Source organism: Notothenia rossii (assembly GCF_949606895.1).
Source record: "Notothenia rossii genome assembly, chromosome: 4".
Lineage (NCBI taxonomy): Eukaryota > Metazoa > Chordata > Actinopteri > Perciformes > Nototheniidae > Notothenia > Notothenia rossii.
Genome location: NC_136902.1, coordinates 62203155 through 62229215, shown reverse-complemented (window position 1 = coordinate 62229215; position 26061 = coordinate 62203155). Strand labels below are relative to the sequence as shown.

The window sequence follows — 26061 nt, the reverse complement described above, 5'->3', positions numbered from 1 at the left end:
CGTTGGCAAGCTACGGAACATGAAATGGAACACAATGTGTACCTTTCTTTAGAATAACTACGGAATAAGTTGTTATTGTTTAGAAGACATTTTATTTTGAACTCCTGGTTTAAATTTGTTTGCTGTGCTTCCTGTTCAACCATTAAGCACTTTTTGACAAGAAAACGTATGACCATCAGTTGTGTTGAAGTGTACTGTCATCCCCAGTGGAAAAGAGACAGTAGTCAATACACCACGATACACCTTTTTATTTTGAACAATCTTAAGGATTATTTTGTAATACTACCTGTAAGACAAACCACATAAAAAATACATGTGCTTCTGATATGTCTGACATATTCTGCCAGAGGGGCTTTAGGCCCCGGCCACACGAGGACGATAACGGTCGTATCTGCTACAGTTCACTATCACATAGACGGTTCGGCCACACGAGGCCGACATGGAAACGCAGGAAACGATAACGATGACGGGTCCCAAGGTGGGTAGATCTGCAAACAAAGCGCTCTGGGGGGGAAAACGGCTCCGTGTTTACGCCTGTACGATAATTTCCTGATAACGTTGAAGCAATAGCCCCGCCTCTCCCCACCTCTCCCTCTCCCCACCTCTCCTGCTCAGAGATCAGCTGCTGGGCTGTCAGAAGAGGGAGAGGAAAAGAGAGGCTCCATTTTTTATTATTATATTATTATATAGAGTCGTTATGAATTTGTTTTAAAGCTCAATAAATAACAAAGAAGACCTTTGACCGGCACTTTTCTAATTTTGTCCGGAAGATTTCAACTTTAACGGACATGTTGACCGGCGAAAAATAATCTAACTGAAACTCTGCCGCACGGTCCCCTTGTCCCTTGGAAGAGGCAGAGAGGTGGGTGTTTTTCATCTGCTGGTGGACTAACCGGAGACTTACAGCAGGAGCAAACGCTTGCCTCGGGGAGGGAGAAAAAGAGCCACAGCGGAGAATGAACCGAAGGGCAACCATGGCAACCATGCACGGGAAGTCTTCTTCGCTGCTTTTGTGGCAGAATACAGCACCACTTACAGGCCTGGCATGTACTACAACGTCTCCAGCACTTTCGAACGGTCTCGTGTGAACGGACACATTTCTGGTGCCTGTTGTGTGTGGAGGGAATACTTTTTTGATATCGATTTCGGTCCGTTTGCGTTATCGTCCTTGTGTGGCTCCAGCCTTAGACCTTGGTCTTTAGTCATTATTTTGATATTTGTTTCTTGACACTGAAAAAGTCAAGTTTTACAAGGCCTTTTATTGTTGATTACCTTTATTGTTGGTCACCTTTGCAGTTGGTCACCTTTGCAATGGCTGTTGAGGAGTTGGTATCTACTTCCTGACAATAATTTCCTATTCCGGTGATTGTTAAGCAGATTGTAGTTCAAGTTCCACCGGATACAGCTCCAAACGCAAGATTTCAGTGGTCTAGAGTTTGAGTTAACCAACAGGAGACCTATGTAGATCCAATTACTGCAGTGTTGCATTCTCAAAGCAAAACCCATGAACATGAACAGATAGTACAACTCTCCAGGAACAGATGGCAGACATACTGTTTTTCCTGGGCTCATGCTGAATTTGTGCAAGACCTGACTTGGTCTCAGTTTACTCCAAAAAACATGCTGCCTCTGACTAGTAAAGTAACTCTAGAAAGGCCTACAACTTTTGCTGTCGAATTGAAATATTATTATTATTTGCTGGAAAGATCTATCTTCTGGAATGTATTTATGACATGAATTATGACTCTGTTTTGATGATATGATAAACACATTAGTTGAATTAGGACTAGGGTTCTTCCCCACAGGTTTAAAGCAGTCAGACCCCTTATGTTTGCCCATATGTCTTTGGTACATTGATTTGCTTTGCTGGTTTGTTGCAACTAGTGTGTTTCTAATATCACTCTCTTAACCAGACACTTGTATATTAGTGTGTGTGTCAGAGTTCCCGTTAGAATATTTTTTTTCGCCGGTCAACATGTCCGTTAAAGTTTAAATCTTCCGGACAAAATTTGAAAAGTGTCGGTCAAAGGTCTTCTTTGTTATTTATTGAGCTTTAAAACTAATTGATATGATTTGATATTAAACACACTAATACTAGTAGATTAACTATTCAAAAGTGTACAGTAATTTACAATAACACGGGAATAATAAACAGAGCGCTCTCTCCCTCTCTTGACAGCCCGTCAGTATCATGCAGCTCGCGGATCAGTAATGGTCAGTTTAGGTAGTTTGAGAGGTAATTAAAATAGCTACGTGTAATATTCTAACCTGAAGAGTGTGTGTGTTGCTTCGCTCACCGCTGCATGTGATTATGCAGAGCTGCGTGTCGACTCGTCAGCAGCAGCTGATCTCTCTCTCCCGTCAGATTAGACTTCACTCGTGTTTATATCCATATCGATCAGATCCAGCTAGTTCTAGCTAATGATATGACTACCTGCTTATTAAAAGACACCTAAACAGTAAGCGTAGCTATGCAACCGGGTGAGGCCGCAAAGTATAGCGCTATGCATTTGTTTACATGCCGACCGGAACCCAGAGGCATTACCAATAGATCAACGCACAATCAACCCATACAGGACATCTCTTTCTCCACATTACGTGTTAGACATTAGAATTGACTTTTCTTGTCTGTCACATACTCTTCTTGTCTGTCACATCAGTGGCGCAACTGATGCGGTATTGTGCTAAGGGGAAATGATTTTGACCGGACACTTTGACCGGAGAGATTTAGATTTCACCGGTCATAGTCCGGTAATTACCGGCTAACCGGAACTCTGGTGTGTGTGTAATGGATTTACCAGTGTGCATGGTGTTGGAAGCACCTTTGAATGTTTACTAACAAGGTCTTTTTAAATCAGATACTACAAAAAGATGCTTTGTAATGTTGATGACAGGAATGTCCTCTAGGGAAAATGATTCCAGATAGATTTGTAAGAGGAATATTTTTCTCTGATTGTGTGAAGTCATGGGCTCTGCTTCGGCTCTGTCAGTTTGCTTAGTGTCAATGTGTTGCTGCTCTGATCTGTAGGAGGCGCCGCTCAGTCCCACCGAGGAGGCTCAGAGACGTCTGATGAGGATCTTCGGTGCCCCTGTAAATCACCCTGCTGTATACCTGCACATTATTCTTGTATTGTCTTTGCTTTATGTCTCTTTGTCTGTCCATTTCATCTTTTACACAACCAATTACATTTTTTTGCTTTGAATCAAAAATTTGAATTTGGGCTCAGCTTCACCTAATCGAGTCCTAAACCTTGAAATGAGCTAGCATCTTAGCACTTACATCTTCCCTTCTCTCAGTCACTTTTTTTATAGTAGTTTTTCGTTGTGACTGAAATAAGGTCTGTGGTTAAACAAGATTAGGAGAGATTAGGAGGAAATAGAACATATAATACATCAGTAAATATGTCACTTGTCAATGTCTGAAACTTGTGTCAAAGAGTTGCTAATAATGGACTTAATGAGACTGCTAAACTTCATCATGCGTCCGTATAGCCAAACGTTAGCTTTTTACTTCTGTTGATTGTATTTATGCCTCATAAGTTATAACAGTAATGTCAACATGTGGAGATTGATTGCTGCTTTGCAAAACGCGTAAGCACCATTAACATATCTTTGCCACAGATCTTATTCTGGAATATTTCAAAATTCTATAGAAAAATCCCATTGCTTTTTGTCGAGGGAGCCCATGCAATGCTAACTTCTGGGTTGGCCTAAAAAAGACATCATCGCTGCACCACTCTATTCCTATTATAGGGTTGTTTTGTAATGTGTTGGCTAGCATAACCTTAGCATCCCTAACTCAAACAATGACTGCGCCCCTAAGTTCTTCACATGACTCACCATGCTTGGTTTATTGGTGTGTATTTACAGAGAGACACAGCAGAGGAAAGTATTAGGAGGTAGTCTCTAGCCCTCTTTGCTGGGGGGTTAGGGGCAGAACAGTTGCTCCACCAGTGGTGACTTATAACAGAGTGAAATATGATCCCCTCTGCTGCTGTCCGGGCCCTATCTTTCTTACCCTTACCCTATCTAACTCACTTTCTCTGGCTTTCATCATGCACTTGTATTGCTAACAACCTTTTACTTATCTGAAACCTATGGCTGCTCTCAAAAGACAGATATCAATCCCAGTTTCCTACACACCAACTCTAGGGATATCCCAATCTACTATTTTCTGGCCTGGTTCAAAATACTATAACTGTGTGTCTGTTGATATCTAGTCCTGTCCAAATGTTTGAATGGTAGAATGGAAGTTTAACTAGAGAAGGATACTTCCTTAAAGGGGCTCTATTATGCTTTTTGGGGTTTTCCCTTTACTGTAGTGTGTTATACACATAGTATGAGAAAAATAAAGAATTTTTTAGACATTAAAGCTTGTATACAGGGAGGCTGTGGCGCAGTGGACTAGTCCGTTGATGTTTGGATCAGGGGAGCACAGGTTCAAACCCCACTGCAGTCAGCATGTCGTTGTGTCGCTGGGCAAGACACTTCACCCCAAATTGCTCCTGTGGGGATTGTCCACAGTATTGAGAGTGTAAGTCGCTTTGGATAAAAGCGTCTAACAAGTGACATGTAATGTAATTACATTAGATGCACAAAATGCAAATATGAAACCTAGAAATTGGCGTAATAGGGGCCTTTTTAAACTTGATAAGAGGAGCCACTCTGGAGTTGTTGAAACTCCAAGAAAGTTCCCAATTGAACAGTGGCGTTAAAGGGGAGGTTTCCCCTCAGGCATGTTAACAAGTTGCTAACAGCATTATGTCAGACCTGCTGCCTAATAATGTGTCACTCTGATAGTTTGGTTCTATTTAATCCCCCTAAAACCTTTGTAATTTCATCCCTTTCCATTGTCCATTAACTTTTTCTATGCTTTTATGCACTGCATTTTCTTCATCCAAAAGTCCATGTTGACATTGTCGTCTTCTTCTTTGTCCTGTTTCCCCCCCATTCTCTCTCCTTCCCTCGATGCCTTTCATACACTGCTTTTGGTGGTTGTCATTGTCTCGCTGTGGTTGCTTTGTGGCAAAGCTGACAGTCAGTGTTCCGGCTTCTGTCCAAGCCCCCGTCCCTGCCGCGCCGCAGAATCAGAGCCCCATCCCGGGCCCCATCCAGGTACCTCAGCCCTCCAGATTTCCTCTAGGCCTCCTGGCTGGAGTTTGTAATCGTGTGACTTGTCAGAGTGTAAGGACAAGAATACTTCTAACCTCTTCTCATTTCACTCGTCTGCAGTATTTCAAGTCTATATACTGAATAATGGATAACCCTAAAGCTACTTTAGCCAGGGGAAAACGTTTTGAAGGAACTAAATCTAACCTAATACGCCAACAAAACTCACACATTGTTAGTTTAAGAGTGTTTAGCATCAGATTCTCATGTGTGGTTGTGACTACAAAACAAAGCCACATCTCCTAGTTGAGTTGTAGATTTATGGGTGATAAAGATGCTTAAATATTATATATTTAGGGCAAAAATAACACAGAGATCAAAATTGATTGTTGTTTATTCATCCTACCCGTGTTGTCAGCCTAAATATACTTTCTGAACAGTCGCTGATTCTTTTCGCCCCCCATATTTTACACACACACCATAAAGTATGAATGATTCAGCAAGAAGCTTTTGGCAGGACTTTTCTTGTTTTGCCATGGACATAAGGTGCAATGTAACACACAGTGGCATGACGACATCTCTATTTCCATGACACACCAGGCTGATAAAGGAACCTGCATGGGCTTGGTATCTTTAGTACTGACGATTGGAATGCCTGAGTATGAATGTTTGTTTATGAATCTACTACTACTTTTGTTGTCCTGCAGTTGCTTTTTGTTCCAGAATCAGTTAACCTTTCCCCAAAGTGTAATAAAGAGGCCCTATTATGCTTTTTTTGGTTTTTTATTTCCTGTAGCGTCTTATAGGTTTGTTGTGCATGTAAATGGTCTGCTAAGGCTAAAATCCCAAAGTTCCCTTCAGAGGGAGTTTCTCTCCCCCCCCCCCCCGCCTTAGTTGACTTCCGCGACAAATTGACTTCGCTATGTAACACTCGCGCTACTATTGGCTAGCGCTCCAACACATTGTACTTGATAGACTAAGGGACGGGTCAGTAGAGGCACACAATACAAATATGAAAATGATCATAATAGGGCCCCTTTAATCAGAAAGACTATAAAGACAGTGAGAGGATTAAGTTGATCCTCACATTGATGATCACATTGAAACTTGATATCTCTCCCACAGGATAAGTATAACAAACCAGTCTTTGTTCAGACAACATGCCGATGATACTTCCATTTCTCTGTGTGCTTATCTATTCATATGTGTGTCGGCAAAACATTTGTTACCCATATATAACTGACTTTTGACCTCTTCATGCTGGCCAAATCACCAGGGATCAGTGGAAGAGGACCCTGTGGCCCTCCTTCAGGCATCTCATGCTGCAGCCCAGCAGTCCCAGGTGGGGCTTGCACTGTCCCGAGTCCCACGGTCCCCCCCCCACCGGAGAATGTTGTGCTGTGTTGTGATCGTTCCCTTTGCTTGCTTGTGAAGTGCAGTGTGTCTTGGTCACTCGTCCCATTGAAATGATGTGAACTTTAAGTAGTCGTCACCAAGTTTGAAATCATTTTTCTTAAGTTATACTTCCACAAGTCTGACTTTTTTTGTGGTTTTTGTTAGTTTGTTTACATTATTTAAATAAGTCAATGCTAATATAAACCATCAAGGTACAACAACAGAAAGTTAGGAGACGAGGACAAAGACCTCGGAAAAATATATATATTTCAGCTTAATTAAGGTAAGAGTTCAACAAGGCCATGAAGGGGCTGCATTTTAAAAGTAAAGTAAGACATGTCATACAACTACATATACAGATCAACCTACGATTTACCATAACCCTTTATCATCATTTTTCAACCCAAAAACCACAAAATTCAGTGTTTTGTTCTAGAAATAAATGTTATTGGTCATCTAAACTATCTAAAGCCAACATTAGAATGGTACATTTGTGTAATGTGTTCTATTATTTGAGTTTATGGTTGTTGGTCCTTCCTCACTTTTCCCTTTTGTGCTCACTGAACTGAGGTACTCCCTGGTACTTTGTGTTTCCACGGTTGCCATTGAACCCCCTTCACACACCCCTGAGGCTTGACATGTGTGTGTTTTTGAAGTTCCTCACACACACAGACAGACACACAAAAACACCTCCCTGATGTGCTCAGTGGGAGATTTTTCCATCCACTGTGCCCCACTGCATGTTCATCAAGCTTTTCCATCATAACCTATCAGCATGTACTGGTTTTGAACTAGAGTGCCGAGGCGATAACAATTCCCTCTTCTCTGCTCTCTGCTGCTATCCACCCATTGTTCTCCTTATCCTTTGTGTCCCCCAGGTGAAGACAGAGGAGCAGATCGCAGCCGAGCAGGCCTGGTATGGATCAGAGAAAGTCTGGCTGGTCCACAAAGATGGCTTCTCCCTGGGTGAGACGGATTACTTTTAAAACATTCAAATGCAGGAAATGTTTTCTCGTTTTCCTTGCAATGTGCTTTCTCTCTCTCTCTCTTTTTTTTTAAAAACATATCCTTATTATAAATTGTGCAAAGAATGTTACATTTATACATACACAAGTTTTACATTTTTGTGCTTTCTCTTTTTAAAATGTGGGCGTCTTTTAAAAAAAAAAAAAAAACAGGTAAATAAATGACTGTTTAAAAAAATTAATTCCATATACAAATCTTCAAATAAGTATTGTTAATAATTACAAAGAAGATTGGATTTAAATTGATATTTTTTTCAAAAGTATTTTCATTTTGTTTTCTGAATCGCGTAAGCATCAACTGTGTATTGTGTTGTTGTGTTATAAAAGGAAGTATATATAGCATAATTATTACATTATTATTATGACATGCCCTTTAGCTGACACGTTTATCCAAAGGGACGTACATACACTTATATAATTACATACACAATAAAGGGTTCCTACAATCATTAAAAACCTAGAAAAGTCATTGAAATTCAAAATGCAAATTCCAGGCCCTGGAAAAGTTATCGAAAACAATATTTGTCCTAAAGTTTTGGAAAAGTTTTGGAAATGTAACCAAATTTGCCTCAAATATAATTTATATTTTATTTGATCGCCAAAATAGTAATACTATAACGATAATAAATACTGAATAGTAATGAAACGTAAAATGGCATTTAACTGTCGAGGTATTTTTCTGGTGAGAGATTTTTACAATCACGCCCTCTAGTCTACAGTGTCTTTAGTCTGTAGGAGCTAGTAAGCCTACTATTGGATTTGTTTTAGATAGGCACAACATGTTTCATATGCAGACCTTATTTTCCAGCTTACCATGTTAAAATAAAAATGTGTCGGTGGTACCGCTGAGAGAGTACTTATTTTGGTCATGGAAAATGAGATAAAGGTCATGGAAAAGTAATTGAAAATCATTAGTGAAAAAGTGTATGAACCCTGACAATAGCGTAGTCCTGCGGGAGTGATTTGGGTCAAGGTATCGGGCCAATTCCAGATGTTTACAGCAATGTCTGGGGATTTAACCACTGACCCTGTGAATGGTAGACCCTGGGATGTTCACCCCTGAGCCACATCCACATACAAAATCCATTCACCAGTTCTGCTGAGTGAATTGTCAGCACTTCAGTTATTCTGATCGGAATTTGGCCTTACTATGCTTCAATTGCAAATGTTAATGTCAACCTTTTCTTTGCACTGCTCATTGCAGAATTTGAGTTCAGTCACATTTATACTTCAGTTAACGTTATGTTTTTTTTAACCAATCAAAGCTAAACCACTGTTTTCAGACGTGGCAGATAAACTCCCAGATTACACTTGGGCCAATGTGTTCTCGAGAACTTGAGTTGTGCGTATTCATTCCAAGATAGACCATGTCACGACTCCAGTTTTGCGCTGAACGCACAGATATATGAATTACCATTTGAGTTGTTCTACTGTTGGAAAAAGCAGCTAGGCTTCTTGCCCAAATGCTTCCTTTAATAGCTAGAAAAGCCATACATTGTGTCCTCGTCGCCCAAAGTGTCTTTATATTCATGTCCCTTTGCGGTGCCTTTTAAAACGATTTTCCCCTTAACACCACAAAACCAAGAATGCATGGTGTTTAACTTCCATACTCCACTGTGCATTGTATCTAGGATCTATTATGACCAGATGTTATTTTGGTATCAACAACAACAGAAGAAATGTGTCAAATCTATCATTTCACATATTTAGGTTCCTTTTTATCTTATTTTCCAGTCTTCAAAGGGAAAATGTTATATAATTTCCTCTGAACATGAGAAGCTCCGTTTACATCCATGTGGTTATCTGCCTTATTCCCAATTCTGAACATGAAAATCCTAAACTGTCCGTGCTTCATTTAGCCTTTTAGATGAACAGATGAGTATGAGGACTGACGGTGTTTCCTATCCTTTCTCTAAACAGCCACTGTGGTGAAGACAGAAGCTGGTTCCCTGCCAGAGGGCAAGGTGAAAATCAAACTGGAGCATGATGGGACATTACTGGAAGTTGACGAAGACGACATAGAAAAGGTGAATATGAGATGGTAGAGCAAAGTTAGGGATCTTGTGTTTCAGGGTCCAGGTCAACTTGTTGGGGTTCTTTAGCTGTAGTGACCGACTTGCTGCATATTATCCTGCTTAATACAGGAATACTTTCTAAATCAATCACAATAATGTAGAGAATTCATCATAGAAGGTATATGTATATGTTTTTTGGATAACATATTTCACCTTTTGCAAACAGAAGTTAGTTTGGCCATTTGGTAGAAAAGAACCTCAGTTTTCCTCAGTTGCTCTCGACAATCCTCCAGATGAGGGATCTTACTTGAACCCCGACACAGTTTTATACTCAATCATATAACAGTACCACTGGACGCTAGCTCCAATTTGAGCTAATAGGCTGGTGGTGTTGAAACGTATGCATGTAGTTACCCCTCCTTGTGTGCAGGCCAACCCTCCGTCATACAACCGCTCAGAGGACCTGGCCTCACTGCTCTATCTCAATGAGTCCAGTGTGATGAACTGCCTGAGGCAGCGCTACGGAGGCAACCTCAACCACACCTATGCTGGACCCAACATGGTGGTCATCAACCCCCTGAGCACACCCTCCATGTACTCTGAGAAGGTACGTTTAAGACTAGGGGCAAGGGAAGATGTATTTCTATATGCGGACCAATGTAAGTATCAGACTGATTCCCTCTACGAAAAAAAAGTAGGATTTTTGCCTTTTTTTATTTATTGTTGCAGTATGCACTGTGGCTATAATACTGACACATTTTGATTATATTATTTTCTTCTAACGTTTCTTTCTGCCCCATTAGGTAATGCACATGTTCAAAGGCTGTCGGCGCGAGGACTCTGCACCTCATGTCTACTCCGTGGCCCAGTCTGCCTACCGGAACCTGCTCACCACCCGGCAGGATCAGTCCATCGTACTGCTGGGCAAGTCCGGCAGTGGCAAGACCACCAACTGCCAGCACCTGGTGCAGTACCTGGTCTCCATCGCTGGCAGCACGGGCAAGATCTTCTCTGGTAAGCCTGCAGAGAGAAAAGAGGGCAGTTATCACAACAATCCCATGAATAGATAGAGTTGACTAGTAGAGTGGTACAGTAATGATGTTTTTTTGTAGGCCTACCTGGAAATTAGCATTGCAAGGTCTCCCTTGACTAAAACAAATTGGATATTTCCAATAATGCACAAAATATCATCTGCGGCTAGCGTATATTTACGACTGGGGCACATTTTGATCCGCAGAATCATTTCCACATATTAAAGCCACTTTTTTAGTAATTAAGGCATAAAGGCACTGCCGGAGTTAGATAGCTAACGTTAGGCACATAAAACTACAAAGATAGTGGAGCAACAGCCATTCATAACATATTATCATTATAAAAACACTTAAAGGTCCCATGTCATGGCCATTTCTACTGATCATAATTCCATTGTTGAGGTCTACTAGAATAGATTTACATTGTGCAATGTTCCAAACTCACATTGGTTTCTCATACAGCATCTCTGTATAGTATGTGTATTCACTCTCTGTCCTAAACGGCTTGTTGGAGCTCCTGACCCCCCCCCCCCCCCCCCCCCCCCCCCGTGAGCCCACTGTGCTCTAATTGGTCGGGACGTTGCGAGGCTCGCTGCTCAGTGAACTGGCTTACTGGTGTGGTTTCCGGGTCGGCGATACAGCGGAACTGCGCGAAACTCATCCTGAGCACACACAAACACTCACAGCCGAAGTAAAAACAATAAGTGTGTCTTGATATTGAGTAAGAAAAAGATTGATAAACGCTGTGAGAATGGGTCTGCGGAGAGCATTTCTCCGCCATCCCAACTCGTCTATTCCCAACCATGGAGCTCTATGCAAGTCAATGGGACTCCCTGTTAGTTGAAAATGTACGCTAACGGCCCCTACACACGGCAGCGTGCGTTGTCGCTTGCCGGCGGGGGGGGTTGAAACTCGACCAACGACCAATCACATGAATCTCCCGCCCCAGACACACAAGCACGCGGTTTGATTGGCTAGAGCTTGTACTGGCATATGATTCGATTGGCTGACGCCTCCGTCGAGGCGTACAAAAGTAGAACATTGCTCTACTTTTGCAGCGAGCACCGCGAGAGAAGCTACGCTTTGCTCCCACAATGCAGTTCGGCGAATCGTGACGTCACCCCATTCAAAGTGAATGGGCAGAAGCGTTGAAGCGGCAACGCACGCCGCCGTGTGTAGGGGCCGTAAGGGTCCCCCCACTGCGTTTGATAGTGACGCGAAGGGATCCTGGTGTGTGAGGAGCTCCGCGGATTGGTCCATTTTGGTTTCGGGAACCGCATGGAAGAAACAAATGGAAAAAGAGAAATGTCCAACGAGGCATTCTGGGGCAGCATAGACAGGTCTTTTCTGTGTTAGAGTTTTACTCGCTACAGGGTGTACTTTGAGGGTTTGTGACTCTGCAGACCGTTTACATGCAGAAAAAGCTACATAACACACAAGGGGACGGGTAATAACCGGAAAAGCATGACATGGGCCCTTTAACTAGCTAACTACAGTAGATACAGTGAGAGCTATTTTCAATGTATGAATAGTCATTTGTATAATGATTCTTTGCACACTTTATTAGCCTCCTGTTGTCTTTAGTCTCCTTCACAGTAAGGTCAGTCCACATGCGGGGACTTTTTTAATCCATTGTCTATTCATGTATGTAATACATAGTGAGTTGGGGTTAGGGTCAAGTATGTAATTGGTTGCTTTTAGACAAACTGCGTATTATTATTGTTGCTTAAGTATTAACTAAAAAAACCACAAGAGGGCGGATGAACCATTTTAAAACAGTTTGCACTGATGTTCCAGAACAAATGTTGAGATCCACTTTTACATTTTTTTTTGTGTGACACAGCTGAGAAGTGGCAAGCGGTCTACACCATCCTGGAGGCTTTTGGCAACAGCTCCACCTCTATGAACACCAACGCCAGCCGCTTCTCCCACGTAGTGTCCCTCGACTTCGACCAGGCTGGGCAGGTGGCCTCTGCCTCCATCCAGGTACCCCTCCCAAACACACATACGCACTCTTGTTATGAACCCTATTTGCAACATCTTTAATATAAATTGGTGGGTCCGGATTTATTGAAAGATTTTTTGGACCCCATGTTGTGACTCTGCTAACATGTTGGGGGCCCCATAATGTGATAAAGACAAACACACACACTCGTCAACTTCTATTTTAGACATATAGTAGAACTGAACCTGTGTTCTCCTCCGGCTCAGACCATGCTGCTGGAGAAACTGAGGGTGAGCAAACGGCCCGAGGCGGAGTCCACCTTCAACGTCTTTTACTACATGATGGCCGGAGCCGACAGCAGCCTGAGGTGACTCTTTTAGCATTTCTTTTTTTCAACAAAACCTCAGCATTTGAATAGCAATACTATGAAGTCCTTTAGTTTTCCAAGTTATACATATTTTGTGATGTTCAATGACAGTAAAAGGGGTGTTTAAATTGTCCTCCAATTGCAGGAAGATGAGTTTTGTTTTGATTTGAGCATCACAGCTCATCAGATCAGGTTGGATCAAGTATGTTGTAGTCAGGAGATTGAATGTGTTTTTGATCATAAAATTGAGTCGTAAAAATAATACTTATTGGGATTATAATAATAACAGTTCAAGTTAGAGGTTAAAACATATAAGCAAACTTGTGCACTTAACACATACATGATTCCAGAAGATAAATAAGCAATGTTGAATATTTTTGCGTCACAAATGGCGGGAATTGTGGGATAAACCAAATCTGAATACAGGTACGTTGACATCATTTCATTTGCTAATATCTTACCTCTGTGCTCCTCTCTTCAGAACGGAGCTGCACTTTAACCATCTGGCTCAGAACAGTGCTTTTGGGATCCTCCCACAGTCTAAGGTAATTCAACTAAGAGCTTTCTCTTTTGTCTGTTTTATGATTTAATACATCTTTATCTATTTGAACGAGCTATATACCCGCTTTTGTAAAATTGTATTTACATAATTTCCTACCAACAAGTGTCAAATACAAACTCTGGTGAAACAATTGTTTTAGAACTTCCGTACCTAAATGTCTTGTCATTTGTTGTCAATGTATCCTTTGGGCTCTAACATCTACACAACTTCTGTCCACCTGAAAACCCACCTGTTTCAACTGAATTTGTATATTGATGGTTTATTCCACCTATTGTAAGTTGATTTGGATAAAAGCATCAGCTAAATGTAATGTAATGTATGGTAGTAGCTTTTGCAGCTGCAACAATTGCACTTCCTGTTAGGGATTTTTAAAGTTGGATCCCATTCTCTCCAGCCTGAGGACAAGCAGCGAGCCTCGCAGCAGTTCACCAAGCTGCAGGCGGCCATGAAGGTGCTGGGCATCTCTGGGGAGGAGCAGAAGGCCCTTTGGCTCATCCTGGGGGCCGTTTACCACTTAGGGGCCGCAGGAGCCACTAAAGGTAGGAACTCCCACCTGACTAACTGCAAGTACATCAAATCTGAAGCATATCGCTAATATGGAAGATTGTCTTATTGCTTCTACTGATCGTTACAACAGACATCATGCTTAAATCAGAACGGTGTTGACATTCCTCTAACTGCCACTAGGTGTCAGGCTTGACATGTGAATCAAATCGAAATCTGAGTATTGTACTACTAGAGTTGCTCCATTACAGAATAAAACAAGTTTTACATTTGAGTTTATGATACAAGTTTAAGTACAAATGTTCAACAAAGAGTCTCGAACGTAATTTTAAATAATTTCGAATTAAATATAAATCCAATGTCATTTTTATAAAAACCTTCCTATCAATTGTTTTCAAGTCTCTAATAATAAACACAGATAATACCTGACAGGAATTTCTTATATTCCTCCAGGACTTTGAAATCTTTCCAAACATCTTGACCAGCACATTTCTTTATAAGTGTGTATTCATGTTTTATGATGAGAAGTGGAACATTTTCAATTTTCAAAGTCTTCAGTGTGTAACTTTCTTTAGCTCTTGGCAGAGGATCATTTAGCATCCAAACCAGGGTCTGTGGATCCAACAGCGCCACGTCTAACTGCTCAGCTTGGTCTTCTAAAGCATGATGGTGGTGTCACTGTGGTTTACTGCTAATGTGTATGTGTTCCTGCTGCTGTGAACTGATGAATCTCTGAACTGTGTTATCTCTAACCCCCTCTCTCTGCTTGCATGTTTGCATGCTGCGCCCTATCAAACGCAGACGGAGATGAAGGTAATGGAAAAACAACACCCAAGTTGTTGACTCTTTTTCACTTTATTTCAGAGGCTCTCTTGTTTGTATTTTATGTCTTTATCGTTCCTTCCAGGCCTTAAGACATTAGCATTTTTATTGTTTCTGCTCCTCCTCCCTCCCTCCCCTCCTCTCTTCATCTCTCTCCCTTGTGTTTGCTTCATGACGTGTTCCCGCTCCCTGTCTCACCCTTTTGCGAGATAAAAATCACAGGTATCAGAACTTGCTGTTCCTTTTTAAACTTCTCTCTCTGATGCGTCCCAATGTCGCCCACATTCAACTCCCAACCTGCTCTCGTATTACAACACATTCTCAAAAGCAAAGTAAAGCTTGTTTTCACTTCTCTGACACACAACTTGTATTTCCCAGCTTACGCTGTTTATCCTCATGAAGTTTGTGCTTGGCAGGGAGCTCCTGTTGATTCTCTGGCTCTGTATCTGAGCTCTATGATTGGCTGGCAGCACAGGCTGTCAGGTTGCCTTGGTTCCACTCAACACATTGGCTTTGAATTGCCTCCAGACCCAAACCAGTCAGTGTATGATCAAGTGTTTCTCCACCAAAAGACTACCAAAATCTGTGAGGCTTAGTTCATTTACTCCCATAGCTGCAGAAGAAAATATTTGATTGGTGGATAAAATTGGGCAATTAGGAGAAACAGATTTTGGGAGGCTTTGGCTCAGTGGAATACATTGGGGGGTCTACCAATCGGAGGGTCATTGGTTAAATCCCCTGAAGTCAACAGGTCAAAGTTATGTTTGGGCAAACTGGTCTACTGGCTACTTGAGTGGAGGTTTTGTCATACAGGAAGTTGCCCGTCTGAATGTTAACAATGACCAGCAAAAAGAAAAAGGTAGGGCCAATTTCCCCACCAGAATGGTAGTAAAAGCATTTGGATTGGCTCAGATTTTATATTTCTCTGTTAATCTCTGGGAAGCTGTGTCTCAGGGGTTAGATGTTTAAAAGTCCCACGACATGGCCATTTCTACTGATCATAATTCCATTGTTGATTTCTACTAGAATAGATTTATACTGTGCAATTTTCCAAACTCACGGTGGTTTCTCATACAGCATCTCTGTATAGTATGTGTATTCAATACCTGTCCTAAACGGCTTGTTGGAGCTCCTGCCCCCCCCCCCCCCCCCCCTCCCTGTGAGCCCAGTGTGCTCTGATTGGTCAGCGTGCCCACTCTGTTCTGATGAGTCCACCACCGTTACAGCGGAACATCAGTGATTATGTGTTAAAATGGCGTTGGCAACCAGAAAATGACACCAGTAATGACAAACAGATGAGAATGCTGCGTGGGGTCTGGGTGCCGCGTTGGCGGGACGTTGCGAGGCTCGCTGCTGGAGGGGAAAGTGTGCGCTGGCTTAATGGTGTGGGTTCCTGGTTGCTGTGTGGGGTCTGCGAGACAGCGAGACACAGCGAACCCTAGCCCGAAACCAGCCCGAGCACACACACCCACCCACAGCCTGGCCGTGAGTCTGTGTGTGTGTGCGGCTCCGCGGATTGGTCCATTTGGACCAATTGGTCCCTGGGGTCGTCGTTACGTCACTTGGTTCGCGGAAGAAAAAAATGTAAAGACAAATCTCCAACGAGGCGTTCTTGAGAAGCATAGACAGGCCTTTTCTGTGTTAGAGTTTTACTCGCTACAGGGTGTACTTTGAGGGTTTGTGACTCTGCAGACCGTTTACATGTATAAAAAGCTACATAACACACAAGGGGACGGTTAATAACCGGAAAAGCATGTCATGGGACCTTTTTAAATAGGCGCCTACCAACAGAGGGTCTGAGGTTTGATCCCCACCCCTGCAGACAATGTGTTGAAGAGTCTTTGGGCAAGATACTTAACCCCAAATTGGTCCCATTGGCATGTCTACTATAAAGAAGTGTATGTGAGTTGCTTTGGAGAAGAGGGTAAGCTAAATAACGTGTGAAATAATGGGCTTCATCTTCATATTTGAGTGCGTAGAATGGGTTAACACTTTGTATAATCAGGGCTGCACATAACTGGTGCGGAGGTGCGCATGCCAAAAAAAGAGCACCGGGTTATTTGAAAAAACGCGCATTTGCGTACCAACATTGAGAGAGAGAGTGCAACGGTACGGGCGCTGTTGTTATTAGAATCTGGTGCTAGCTGCTAACGGATATAAGAAGTAGATGTTTCTACAATAATGTGGAGGGAGAGTCCTCTCCAGTCAGACTGAGAGGCTGATAACTACAGCTCAGTGAGGTAAATGACTCTGAGTGTTTAAATAGTTAACTTTAGTCTAAGTTCAAACGGTTTGGTCACAATTTATGTAAACACATATTTCCAAGGCACTCCTTTATAATTATTGGGATAAACAGGTTTGAAATCATTCCAATGTATACTATAGGACAGTAACCAAAAATATCCTTTAAAACTAGAGAGATAAAAAAAAATGCATAAATAAATGTAAAATAAGATATGAATGAACAACACAAATAAAATAAGTTACATTAATTTGTTATTGGCTATGGTAGGTTATTGGTTATGTTCACATACTTATTTGATTACATCCACTTATCTAAGATGACAACAGAGACTTTCGACCCAAAACCAGCAGCTAATCGCAGACTCAACCAGAGAGAAAGTAGTAGGCCTACATCATCAGCTACCATGTCTGACAGAGAAGAAGACGACAGTGAGGAGAACAGTCAGGAGGGTAGTGATGACAGCTTGTAGGATTACTGGTCATGCTAATGTTGTCTTGTGTTCACCTCTGCATGTGTGTTCTGTGTTCACCTCTGCACGTGTGTTCAGTGCCGTGTGTCTGGCTAATAAAGTCAAGACCCCCTCAAAAGTTATGGTTTATTTCATTTTAAGGATGAGCACCAAGCAACATCTCCAGGTGCTCCTTTGAGAACCAGGGCAAAAAAGTGTGTGCACCCCTGTGTATAATGCAACTCAATCACATATTATGTTACAATAGTGTCCAATCCCAGATAATCAACTGACATCATTTGAGAAATCTTTTCAGACCCCTTTTGGCAGCCATAGAATAGGGATGTGCATCTCCATCACTGAGGCCGATGCAATGCCAACGATACGATACATTAACGATACATTTGAAGCACCAGGCTATGCGATACGATACGATTCACCCCTGTTGCGATACAGTTCGACACAATTTGATTCAACATTATGTGATTCTGGGCGATATGATGCGATTCAACACGATGCAAAAATAATGATACTTCAATATGGTACGACAGAGGATCTTTGTTTTATTCCTTATATGCAGAAAATCATAAATTAACAAAAAAGTGCTTTACATATTTGGTTCTCTCTACTAGTACTGCGCATCCCATCATGCTGTTTATTTTTTACTTTAAAAAAACAAACACTTGGACCTAACAATGTGCCAATAACAACTACCATAGTGCAATGCCCATACAGCTGCCAGCCTGATGTGCTTAACACTCATTCATAGGCTAACTCACCAGTGAGCAGAAAGCAGTGGTTCCTATATGAACAATACAAAATAGAAATAACCTTTCACAAACAGCTCTATCATAACTGCTTACAGTAAGGAAGACATTTCAACTATTATTGGCAGTCACAGGCTGCTGTAAACTAAACACCACTCTCTCTGACAGAACACCTCACTGAGTGATTTAACTCATAGTCTAACTTTCAGGTTTCTCTTTTCAGCCGCAGACAGACCCCATGTCTCCTCTTTATGTGCGTCCCTAAGTTCCTCGTAATACTTGTGTACTTTAAAGCGGCACAGCATCGTTAACAATTTGCGAGCGATTTTTCAAGTTGAACGTCTTTCTTGAAAAATCCGAAGTGTTGCCAAACGTTTGATTTGTAGGTATTTTTCTGTGCGCTGTGTTTCTCTTTCTCCTCGACTTCCATGTGTGTTGATAACTGAGACTCTCGGCTTCCGTAGTGCGACGCAAAGATCGTCTCTGCTGAGCGTTAACAGAATGAGGGGATTTTATATGAATGAATCGTTTTTTTACCGATGCAAAGACGCTACAATCGATGCATCGCGAGTTCAACCCAAACTGTAGCCGATGTGCACTCTTTCAACCGGTGCACTCACATCTTGAACGTTTATGCCGGTGCACCGATGCGAATCGATGAATCTTAACATCCCTACCATAGAAACATTATTCGGCTGTTAAACTGGCTGTATATATTCCTCAAGACTTGTACATTGATGTTGACAAGCTACATTAGTGGAGTGGCCCTTTAAGTGGTAAATTGACTATTTATATAGCCTTTCCAGGCTTTACGACCCTTCAGAGCACTTTTAAACATATGAGTTGCAATTCCCTTCGCTACACACATTCATACAGAGGCAAAGGCTGCAGTACAGGGTTCACACACACTTTCTGGCCATCCAGAGCAATTTGAGATCAAGAATCTTCCCAAAGGATACATCGACATGTTGATTGCAAGGGCTTCGGGATTAAGCTACTGAACCTTACCGAACCTCTGTTGCAAAAATCCAAAAGGCTAATGAGAGCAGCCCCACAATTGCAACATAAAGAAAAGTGCAAGAGACATACACCTCCAGTTTGTAAAAAAAGACACAGGATCAGACAAGATGACCACATTTAAATGTCTCCAAGTTGTCTGTGGGTGTATCCACAGTCATTTGTAGCATGGCTAAAGTGGCTGTAGTTCATATAAAGAGCCACTGACACATTAGAAATGGTGTCCTGTGTTTCCATGAACTCAAACGCTCATATTGAATAAAAGGAAGCAGTGGAATCTCCGTATAGGAGTCATTTCCCACATCATGCTTATTCGTCGTACTCTCCTCTAAACATGGATGCTTTCTGATGGCGAGATGAGCGAGTAGAAAAACTAACTAAATGTCATATTGATTGACAAACTCAGCCTCAAGTAGGGTTCTTAACACCTTACCTGTCAGTTTTCAAACCAATCCGACAGTCGGACAATGTACCACCAACACCTACTGAGAGGCCAGGTCTATTCTACTTTTATAGTGTATTTTCCTCTAGCTTAAAGAGCATCTTGCAGGTTTTTTTTTTTTTCTACATTTATGCTTAAACTTGCTTGAAAATTACAATTAAAAAGTGAATGTAGGATTTGATATGTTTTACGAGACATACGGGCAGGAATTCAGAGGGAAAGGAGCAATTTTGAGCTCTGCTCTTAAAAACGGCTTTTTTTTAAGGTCATACGTCAAACGCGTCATATTACATCACAAAGGGTAAACATCTCCGCTCTCTGACCGCGGGTATAGTTAGTAGTTGCGTTGAGTTGAGCGGTTGTGTTTTAATGAGCTGGTATTTTTTGGTAGTTTTACATTGTATTTCACCATTTGTAATCATGGTGCAGTATTGTGTTTGTGCAGGTTGCACAAATACCAGCCTGTCAGGACATCGAGTCCACAGTTTCCCTCACAGGAAAAGGACCGGAGCTAGCATTCATTCCTGGGTGCGTTGTGCATCCACATCCATGCAGCACATACTCTCCACAGCTTTATCAGGAAACCGTATTACATCTCTCTCCCCCCCCCCCCCTTCGCTGCTCTCTCTCTTTCTCCCCTCCGGTACACGGCACCGTAAGACGTAGTGTGGAGTTGCATTAGGTAACGCTGTGGTGGCTGTACTGCTCCAGCCGTCTCCTTGGTGTTTGTTTCCCCCTGTCTGTGTTGTTTGCGTGTTGGCCGTCACTCCTGGCTCCCGGCTCAACCTCCACTCACCTGCTGCAATCAGCTGTGCACCCTCCCCGACTCCACACCTGCTCTCCATCAAGCCATTTACAACGGCATATCAACGGAGGCTCCACAACCTTTCTCCGCCGGATCGTCAAGTATCAGCCGTATCTCGCGTCTCCCCTCCGGTACAAAGCACCGTAGTGTGGAGTTGCATTAGGTAACGCGAGATACGGCTGATACTTGCGCATTAGTTTCTGTTATGGATCAGTATCAACAGTCCTGCCAGTAACGTTACTATATTATCAATGCTACTTTAGTTATAGCCTGATATATGATAGCTAACTTCACAATGTTGTGATGTGACGTTAGCTGCCCAGTTCTCCACTGGTTCTCCTCACACCACAGCTCAATTTCTCTCCGATGGCCGTTATTTCTTCTAATCCTTGGCTGCTCCTGGTCTCTTGGACGCCTAGCAGGCTCATAATTATAAGGTTGTGGTCCGTCATATGCATTTGAATATTCATGTTCAACTTCTTCTGTGTCTTCTGTGTCGAAACTAGCATTGGGATCCATGTTTATTAATACGTTACACCGGCCGCTCTCCCCCTTGTTTCCCCCGTGTTACGTCACACGCGAGAGGTCACGTGCCGAGGCTTTTTTATGCGGAAGTGAACATTTCTTACAAAAACGACGCCAGATGTCACTGTAGTGTATATTTCTGTATATATTTTTTTGAAAATCTAGTGTATTCATCATTTTCCTACACATTTATTCACAGGTGTCTTTAACCTGGAAGTTGCTCTTTAAAAGAAACAGAAACTACTCAGGTTTTCTAATGCATGTCTATTGTTTCTACTATTCCTGCTTCACCCTCTTGTCTGTCTATAGCTGTCATTTCATTATCCTTCATCCTTAGGTCCTAATTGCATATCTCTTTGTACTCTAAACCACTTCTACTGTATTTTTAGCTGGACGTAGGCAGTTTGCCCGACATGAATGGGCCCAGAAGGCAGCGTACCTGCTGGGCTGCACCTTGGAGGAGCTGTCCTCCTCCATCTTTAAGCACCAGGCTAAAGGAATGCAGCACTCCACCTCATTCAGAGGGAAAGCAGACGATGGAGGCCAGGGCGACAACTCAGGTAAAAAAACAACTTTTTAGATCATTTGCACACCGACTCTCCACTGAACCTCTGATGTGGTCAGCTGTGGTTGCTCTATCCCTGATAGTGTGTGAGGATCAGTTCATAGAAGCTCATTTGTATAGAGGGTAAAGTGATGACGTTTTTTATGTCTTGAACAAAACGTGAAAGTATTTTAAGCCACTAGCTCCATACATAATATTTATAAATATCTCCTAATGTGTATATGTATATATTTCTTTTGATTGCACTTTTTAACTGAAGCTTCTTGTGTTTTTATAAATATCTCCATAACTGGAGATATTGTTTTTAAGTCACATTAAGCATTAATTAACCAAATAATCTATTTACTACATCTAATTCAAAAACATAAAAAAAAAACTTTGACTTTAGGACGGGGTAACCAGAAATGCTAACTCATTCCCAGGATTTAACACTCATCCCTGCACCACTCTATTTAGATGTTATACACTGCACTCTATAGGCGCTTTCACACCGGAGTACTTTTCCCACTTCAGTTCCGATTTAGTTCCGAAATGTCGCGTTCACACCAAAATAATCCGGAACTAAAATGAGTTCATGAGAACCTTTTTACCCCCTTTTTTCCGTCCCTACTTGAGAGCGGGGACTTTCGTGGGAGAAAAAGGTTCCTATTTCTGATTGGCTGGGCGGATTGCAAACCACGCGCCGTAAAACTCCCAAAAAGTTTTGTGAAGCTGCCATTTTATTATCCTTGCATTAGCATGATTAGCATTAGTACAGCGCACAAACGCAGAGAGACTAGCTTATAATAATAATAATAATACATTTTATTTATATTGCGCTTTTCACAACTCAAAGACGCTTTATTGTATGAGGGAGGGTAGACAAACAAGGACAGGCAAACAAATAAATATATTAAAATAAAATAAACAAAAAAAAGGCAGTCAAGAGGAAGTTGATTGAGAGGGGAGGGGGGCTTATGAGTAGACAGAGTTGAAAATATGTGTTTTGAGGCGGGACTGAAAGACTGTGAAGGACTCAGAGTCACGGAGATCTTGGGGGAGGGAATTCCAGAGCCTAGGAGCTGCCAGAAGGCTCTGTCCCCAAAGAGTGTGGATGTGGGAATGGATAGGAGTCTGGCTGCGGGGGATCTGAGGAACCGTGGGGGTTGATAATGAGTGAGAAGGGTTGTGAGATAAGGGGAGGCCAGATGGTGGAGTGCTTTATAGGTGAGGACCAGCATTTTGTAGTTGGTGCGATGGGAGACAGGAAGCCAGTGGAGGTCTTTGAGGACTGGGGGGATCTGATGCCATGATTTGGTATGCGTAAGGAGACGTGCATCTGCATTTTTAACCCGTTGGAGTCTATTGAGGGATGTAGTGATGATGCCTTGAAGAATTGAGTTGCAGTAGTCGAGGCGGGAGGAAATTAAGGCATGGATTAGTTGTTCGGCTGCGGGGCGGGTGAGAGAGGGTAGGATTTTTGCAATATTGCGGAGGTGGAAACATTAGGTTTTGACTGTTTGGCGGATGTGAGGTTTGAGGGAGAGGGTGGGGTCAAAGATTACACCAAGGTTGCGTGCCTGATTGGAGGGGGAAACAATGGTGCCATCAATGGTGAGTGTTATGGTAGTGACCTTGCTGAGGGTGGATTTGGAGCCGATTAGGAGGAGTTCTGTTTTGTTGCTGTTCAGTTTGAGGAGGTTATGTTGCATCCAAGTTTTAATAGCTGTCAGACAGGAATCGATGTGGGTAACATGGAGGGATTTGGTGCTGAGGTAGATCTGAGTGTCATAAGCATAGCAGTGGAAGTCCAGGTTGAAGTGGCGGAGTATCTGACCGAGGGGGAGGATGTAAATGACGAAGAGGAGGGGGCAGAGTACTGATCCTTGAGGAACGCCATGGGTGACTGAGGCTGTGGCAGAGGAGTGGTTGGGGAGGGAGATGAAGTGGGGTCGTTCAGTGAGGTAGGACTGGAGCCATCTGAGTGCAATACCTTCAATACCAATGTCCCTGAGTCCCTGGATGTTGTGGCTCACGGTATCGAAGGCTGCACTCAGGTCGAGGAGGATGAGAATATTGAGGGAACCAGTGTCAGCAGAGGTGAGGATGTCATTGAGAACTTTGACGAGTGCAGTTTCTGTACTGTGGTGAGGACGAATTCCAGACTGAAGGGGTTCATAAAGCTGGTTGGTTTGGAGATGGCAGTGAATTTGTTTGGCTACAATGCGTTCAAGAGTTTTTTAGAGGAATGGTAGGTTGGAAATGGGGCGGTAATTAGTGAGGGAGAAGGGATCAAGACCGGGTTTTTTGAGGATTGGAGTAATGGCAGCAGTTTTGAAGGCAGAGGGGACGATTCCATGGGACAGCAAGGAGTTGAAAAGGTTAGCAAGATAGGGGCAGAGGACGGGGAGGCAGGACTTCAGGAGAGGAGTGGGTAGAGGGTCAAGGGAGCAGGTTGTGGGATTTGAGGAACCGATCAGATGGAGTATTTCAAGTGGGGTAACCAGAGTGAACTGGGAGAGGCGGCGCTGGGGAGGAGGAGTCAGGAGGTTAAGGGAGATGGGGGGAGAAGTGGTGGAGGTTGGGGGAGATGCTTGTATCTCAGATGGAGCTGAGAAGGAGTGGTGGGTGAGTCAATGTGAATGTTGAGGTCACCAAGTAATAACAGACGTTGAGAGAGGGATGAGGCAAGTGTGAGGAATTCAGTGAGATCGGAGAGGAAGGAGGGATGAGGTTTAGGAGGCCGGTAGATGAGGATGACTGTCAGTGAGGGAGGGGCTTTGAAGGCAATGAATTCAAAGGATGATACTGAGGGGAGGGTTTGTTCTGTGATCTGGATGTTCTGATTGTGGATTACAGCAAGGCCACCACCACGGCGGGAGGGGCGGGGTTTAGTTGTGTATTTAAAGCCAGGGGGGGATGTTTGGTTGAGGGAGAATAAATCATCGGGCTGTTGCCAGGTTTCGGTGAGCAGAAGGAAGTCAAGGGATTTTTCCAAGATTAGTTCATGGAGGATGAGGGCTTTCTTGTTGAGTGATCGGATGTTAAGGAGGGCAATGTTAGTTGAGTGGGAGGGGCGTGGTGTGGTCACAGGCTGAAGAGGTAAGAGGTTGTCCAGGTCGACAGTGCGGGGGGGAACGTGAGATGGGGGAGAGGAGCGGAGTGAAGGTGGAAGGAAGTGTGTTATTATCAGTTTTTGGTGGTTGAGGGCAGTGGAATCCACTCCAGGTATTGGACCGGATCTGAGCAGAGGGTGGTGGAATCCACTCCAGGTATTTGGACCAGCTCTGAGCAGAGGGCAGTGGAATCCACTCCAGGTTTTCGGTACAGCTGGGATTGTAGCAGACCAGTGGTGGGTGTATAGTATGGAGTAATAAAGGCGCTCAGATGACATGACAGTTGTGGGAGATAGCGGTTAGTCGACCAGATAGATGGATGATTTCCGGACTGGGAGTAAACAAATCTGCGTTTGGAACCTATGGACATACCTCGGTCTGCTTAGAAGCCCGAGGCATTTGATGACAGACAAGCATAGAGGAAGCTCAGAAAAGTTATTGAGATTAAAAAGTTGGGAGACAGAGTATCGTAACATCGTAGTGCCGCGGTAGGATGCTAGTGTTAGCACAGCGCTGGCTTTGGTTGTAGATCAGCGGCGCTGAAAGTGCAGCTGTTGGCAGCCGTCAGACAGGATGAGAGGTAAGTCGCGGGCTGTCCTTTACAGCAGATGGGGGGACCAGCAGGAGCGGGAGGTTTAAAGAACCAGAGTCAGGGCCCACGGGGAGGGGCAGGACGAAGAATGGGGCTGGTTATTTGATGGATGGAGCAGCGTTAGCAGGTTGGCTACAATGGCAGGTGTAGCAGGGTAGAAAACCAGAGCGTCCGTCAAAAGTTTGTAAATCGTGTGTAACAAATGTGTCCAGATCAGAACACAAAAGCCACAGAATAGTTAGAAAAATATAGCAGTAGAAAGTTGTCAGAAACTCTTAGATTAACACAAAGAAAGACGAGATTTTCGGACAGAGAAGCGGCGAACAGTCAGCGCCAGTGTCCTCTCACGCCGAGAATGCCATCGATATATAGTATAACTTATGGCAACACAAAATAAAACATGGGAGCGGTGGAGATGAGGAGGTGTCGGCATTCTGGCGATTTACTCGGAAGGCCTCAGTAGCTGAAGCCAGTCCCCAATTCCGGGGACTTCCGGTCGGGGACTTCGGGTGGCAGTATACGCCGTGAAGTTGTTTGCGGCCAGCCAGTAAACCCAAAGCAGAAGAAGACGAAGTGACGTCAGAGGCTTCATTTGCCTAATCCTCCCCCCCAGGGACTTATTCCGTTGTGAATGCGATCTGTACTTACTGTAGTTCATGAGAACTAAAGAGTTCTCATGAACTAAGTTCTGATAAACCTTTGTGGGATAAGTACTGTGGTGTGAAAGCGTCTATTAGCTAGTATGCAGCAGGCCATTCATCACAAAGACAATCCAGCGTTTGGTC

The 26061-nt window shown here is 43.1% G+C and overlaps 1 protein-coding gene across 19 annotated transcripts in view; it reads left to right on the top strand.

The window, feature by feature from the left end:
- myo18ab (myosin XVIIIA b) overlaps nt 1-26061 on the top strand; it is a 152830-nt gene that overhangs the window by 43830 nt on the left and 82939 nt on the right. For 6 of the 19 annotated variants that reach the window (XM_079675541.1, XM_079675540.1, XM_079675544.1 and 3 more), the window contains exons 5-16: nt 3029-3106; nt 5032-5184; nt 6386-6451; nt 7383-7470; nt 9450-9556; nt 9975-10151; nt 10348-10558; nt 12419-12561; nt 12787-12887; nt 13369-13432; nt 13844-13988; nt 21414-21584. In XM_079675541.1, the coding sequence (XP_079531667.1) occupies nt 3029-3106; nt 5032-5184; nt 6386-6451; nt 7383-7470; nt 9450-9556; nt 9975-10151; nt 10348-10558; nt 12419-12561; nt 12787-12887; nt 13369-13432; nt 13844-13988; nt 21414-21584 (1504 nt within the window). The remainder of the gene's footprint in view (nt 1-3028; nt 3107-5031; nt 5185-6385; nt 6452-7382; nt 7471-9449; nt 9557-9974; nt 10152-10347; nt 10559-12418; nt 12562-12786; nt 12888-13368; nt 13433-13843; nt 13989-21413; nt 21585-26061) is intronic. The other 13 variants (XM_079675542.1, XM_079675538.1, XM_079675536.1 and 10 more) reach the window with 9 other exon arrangements.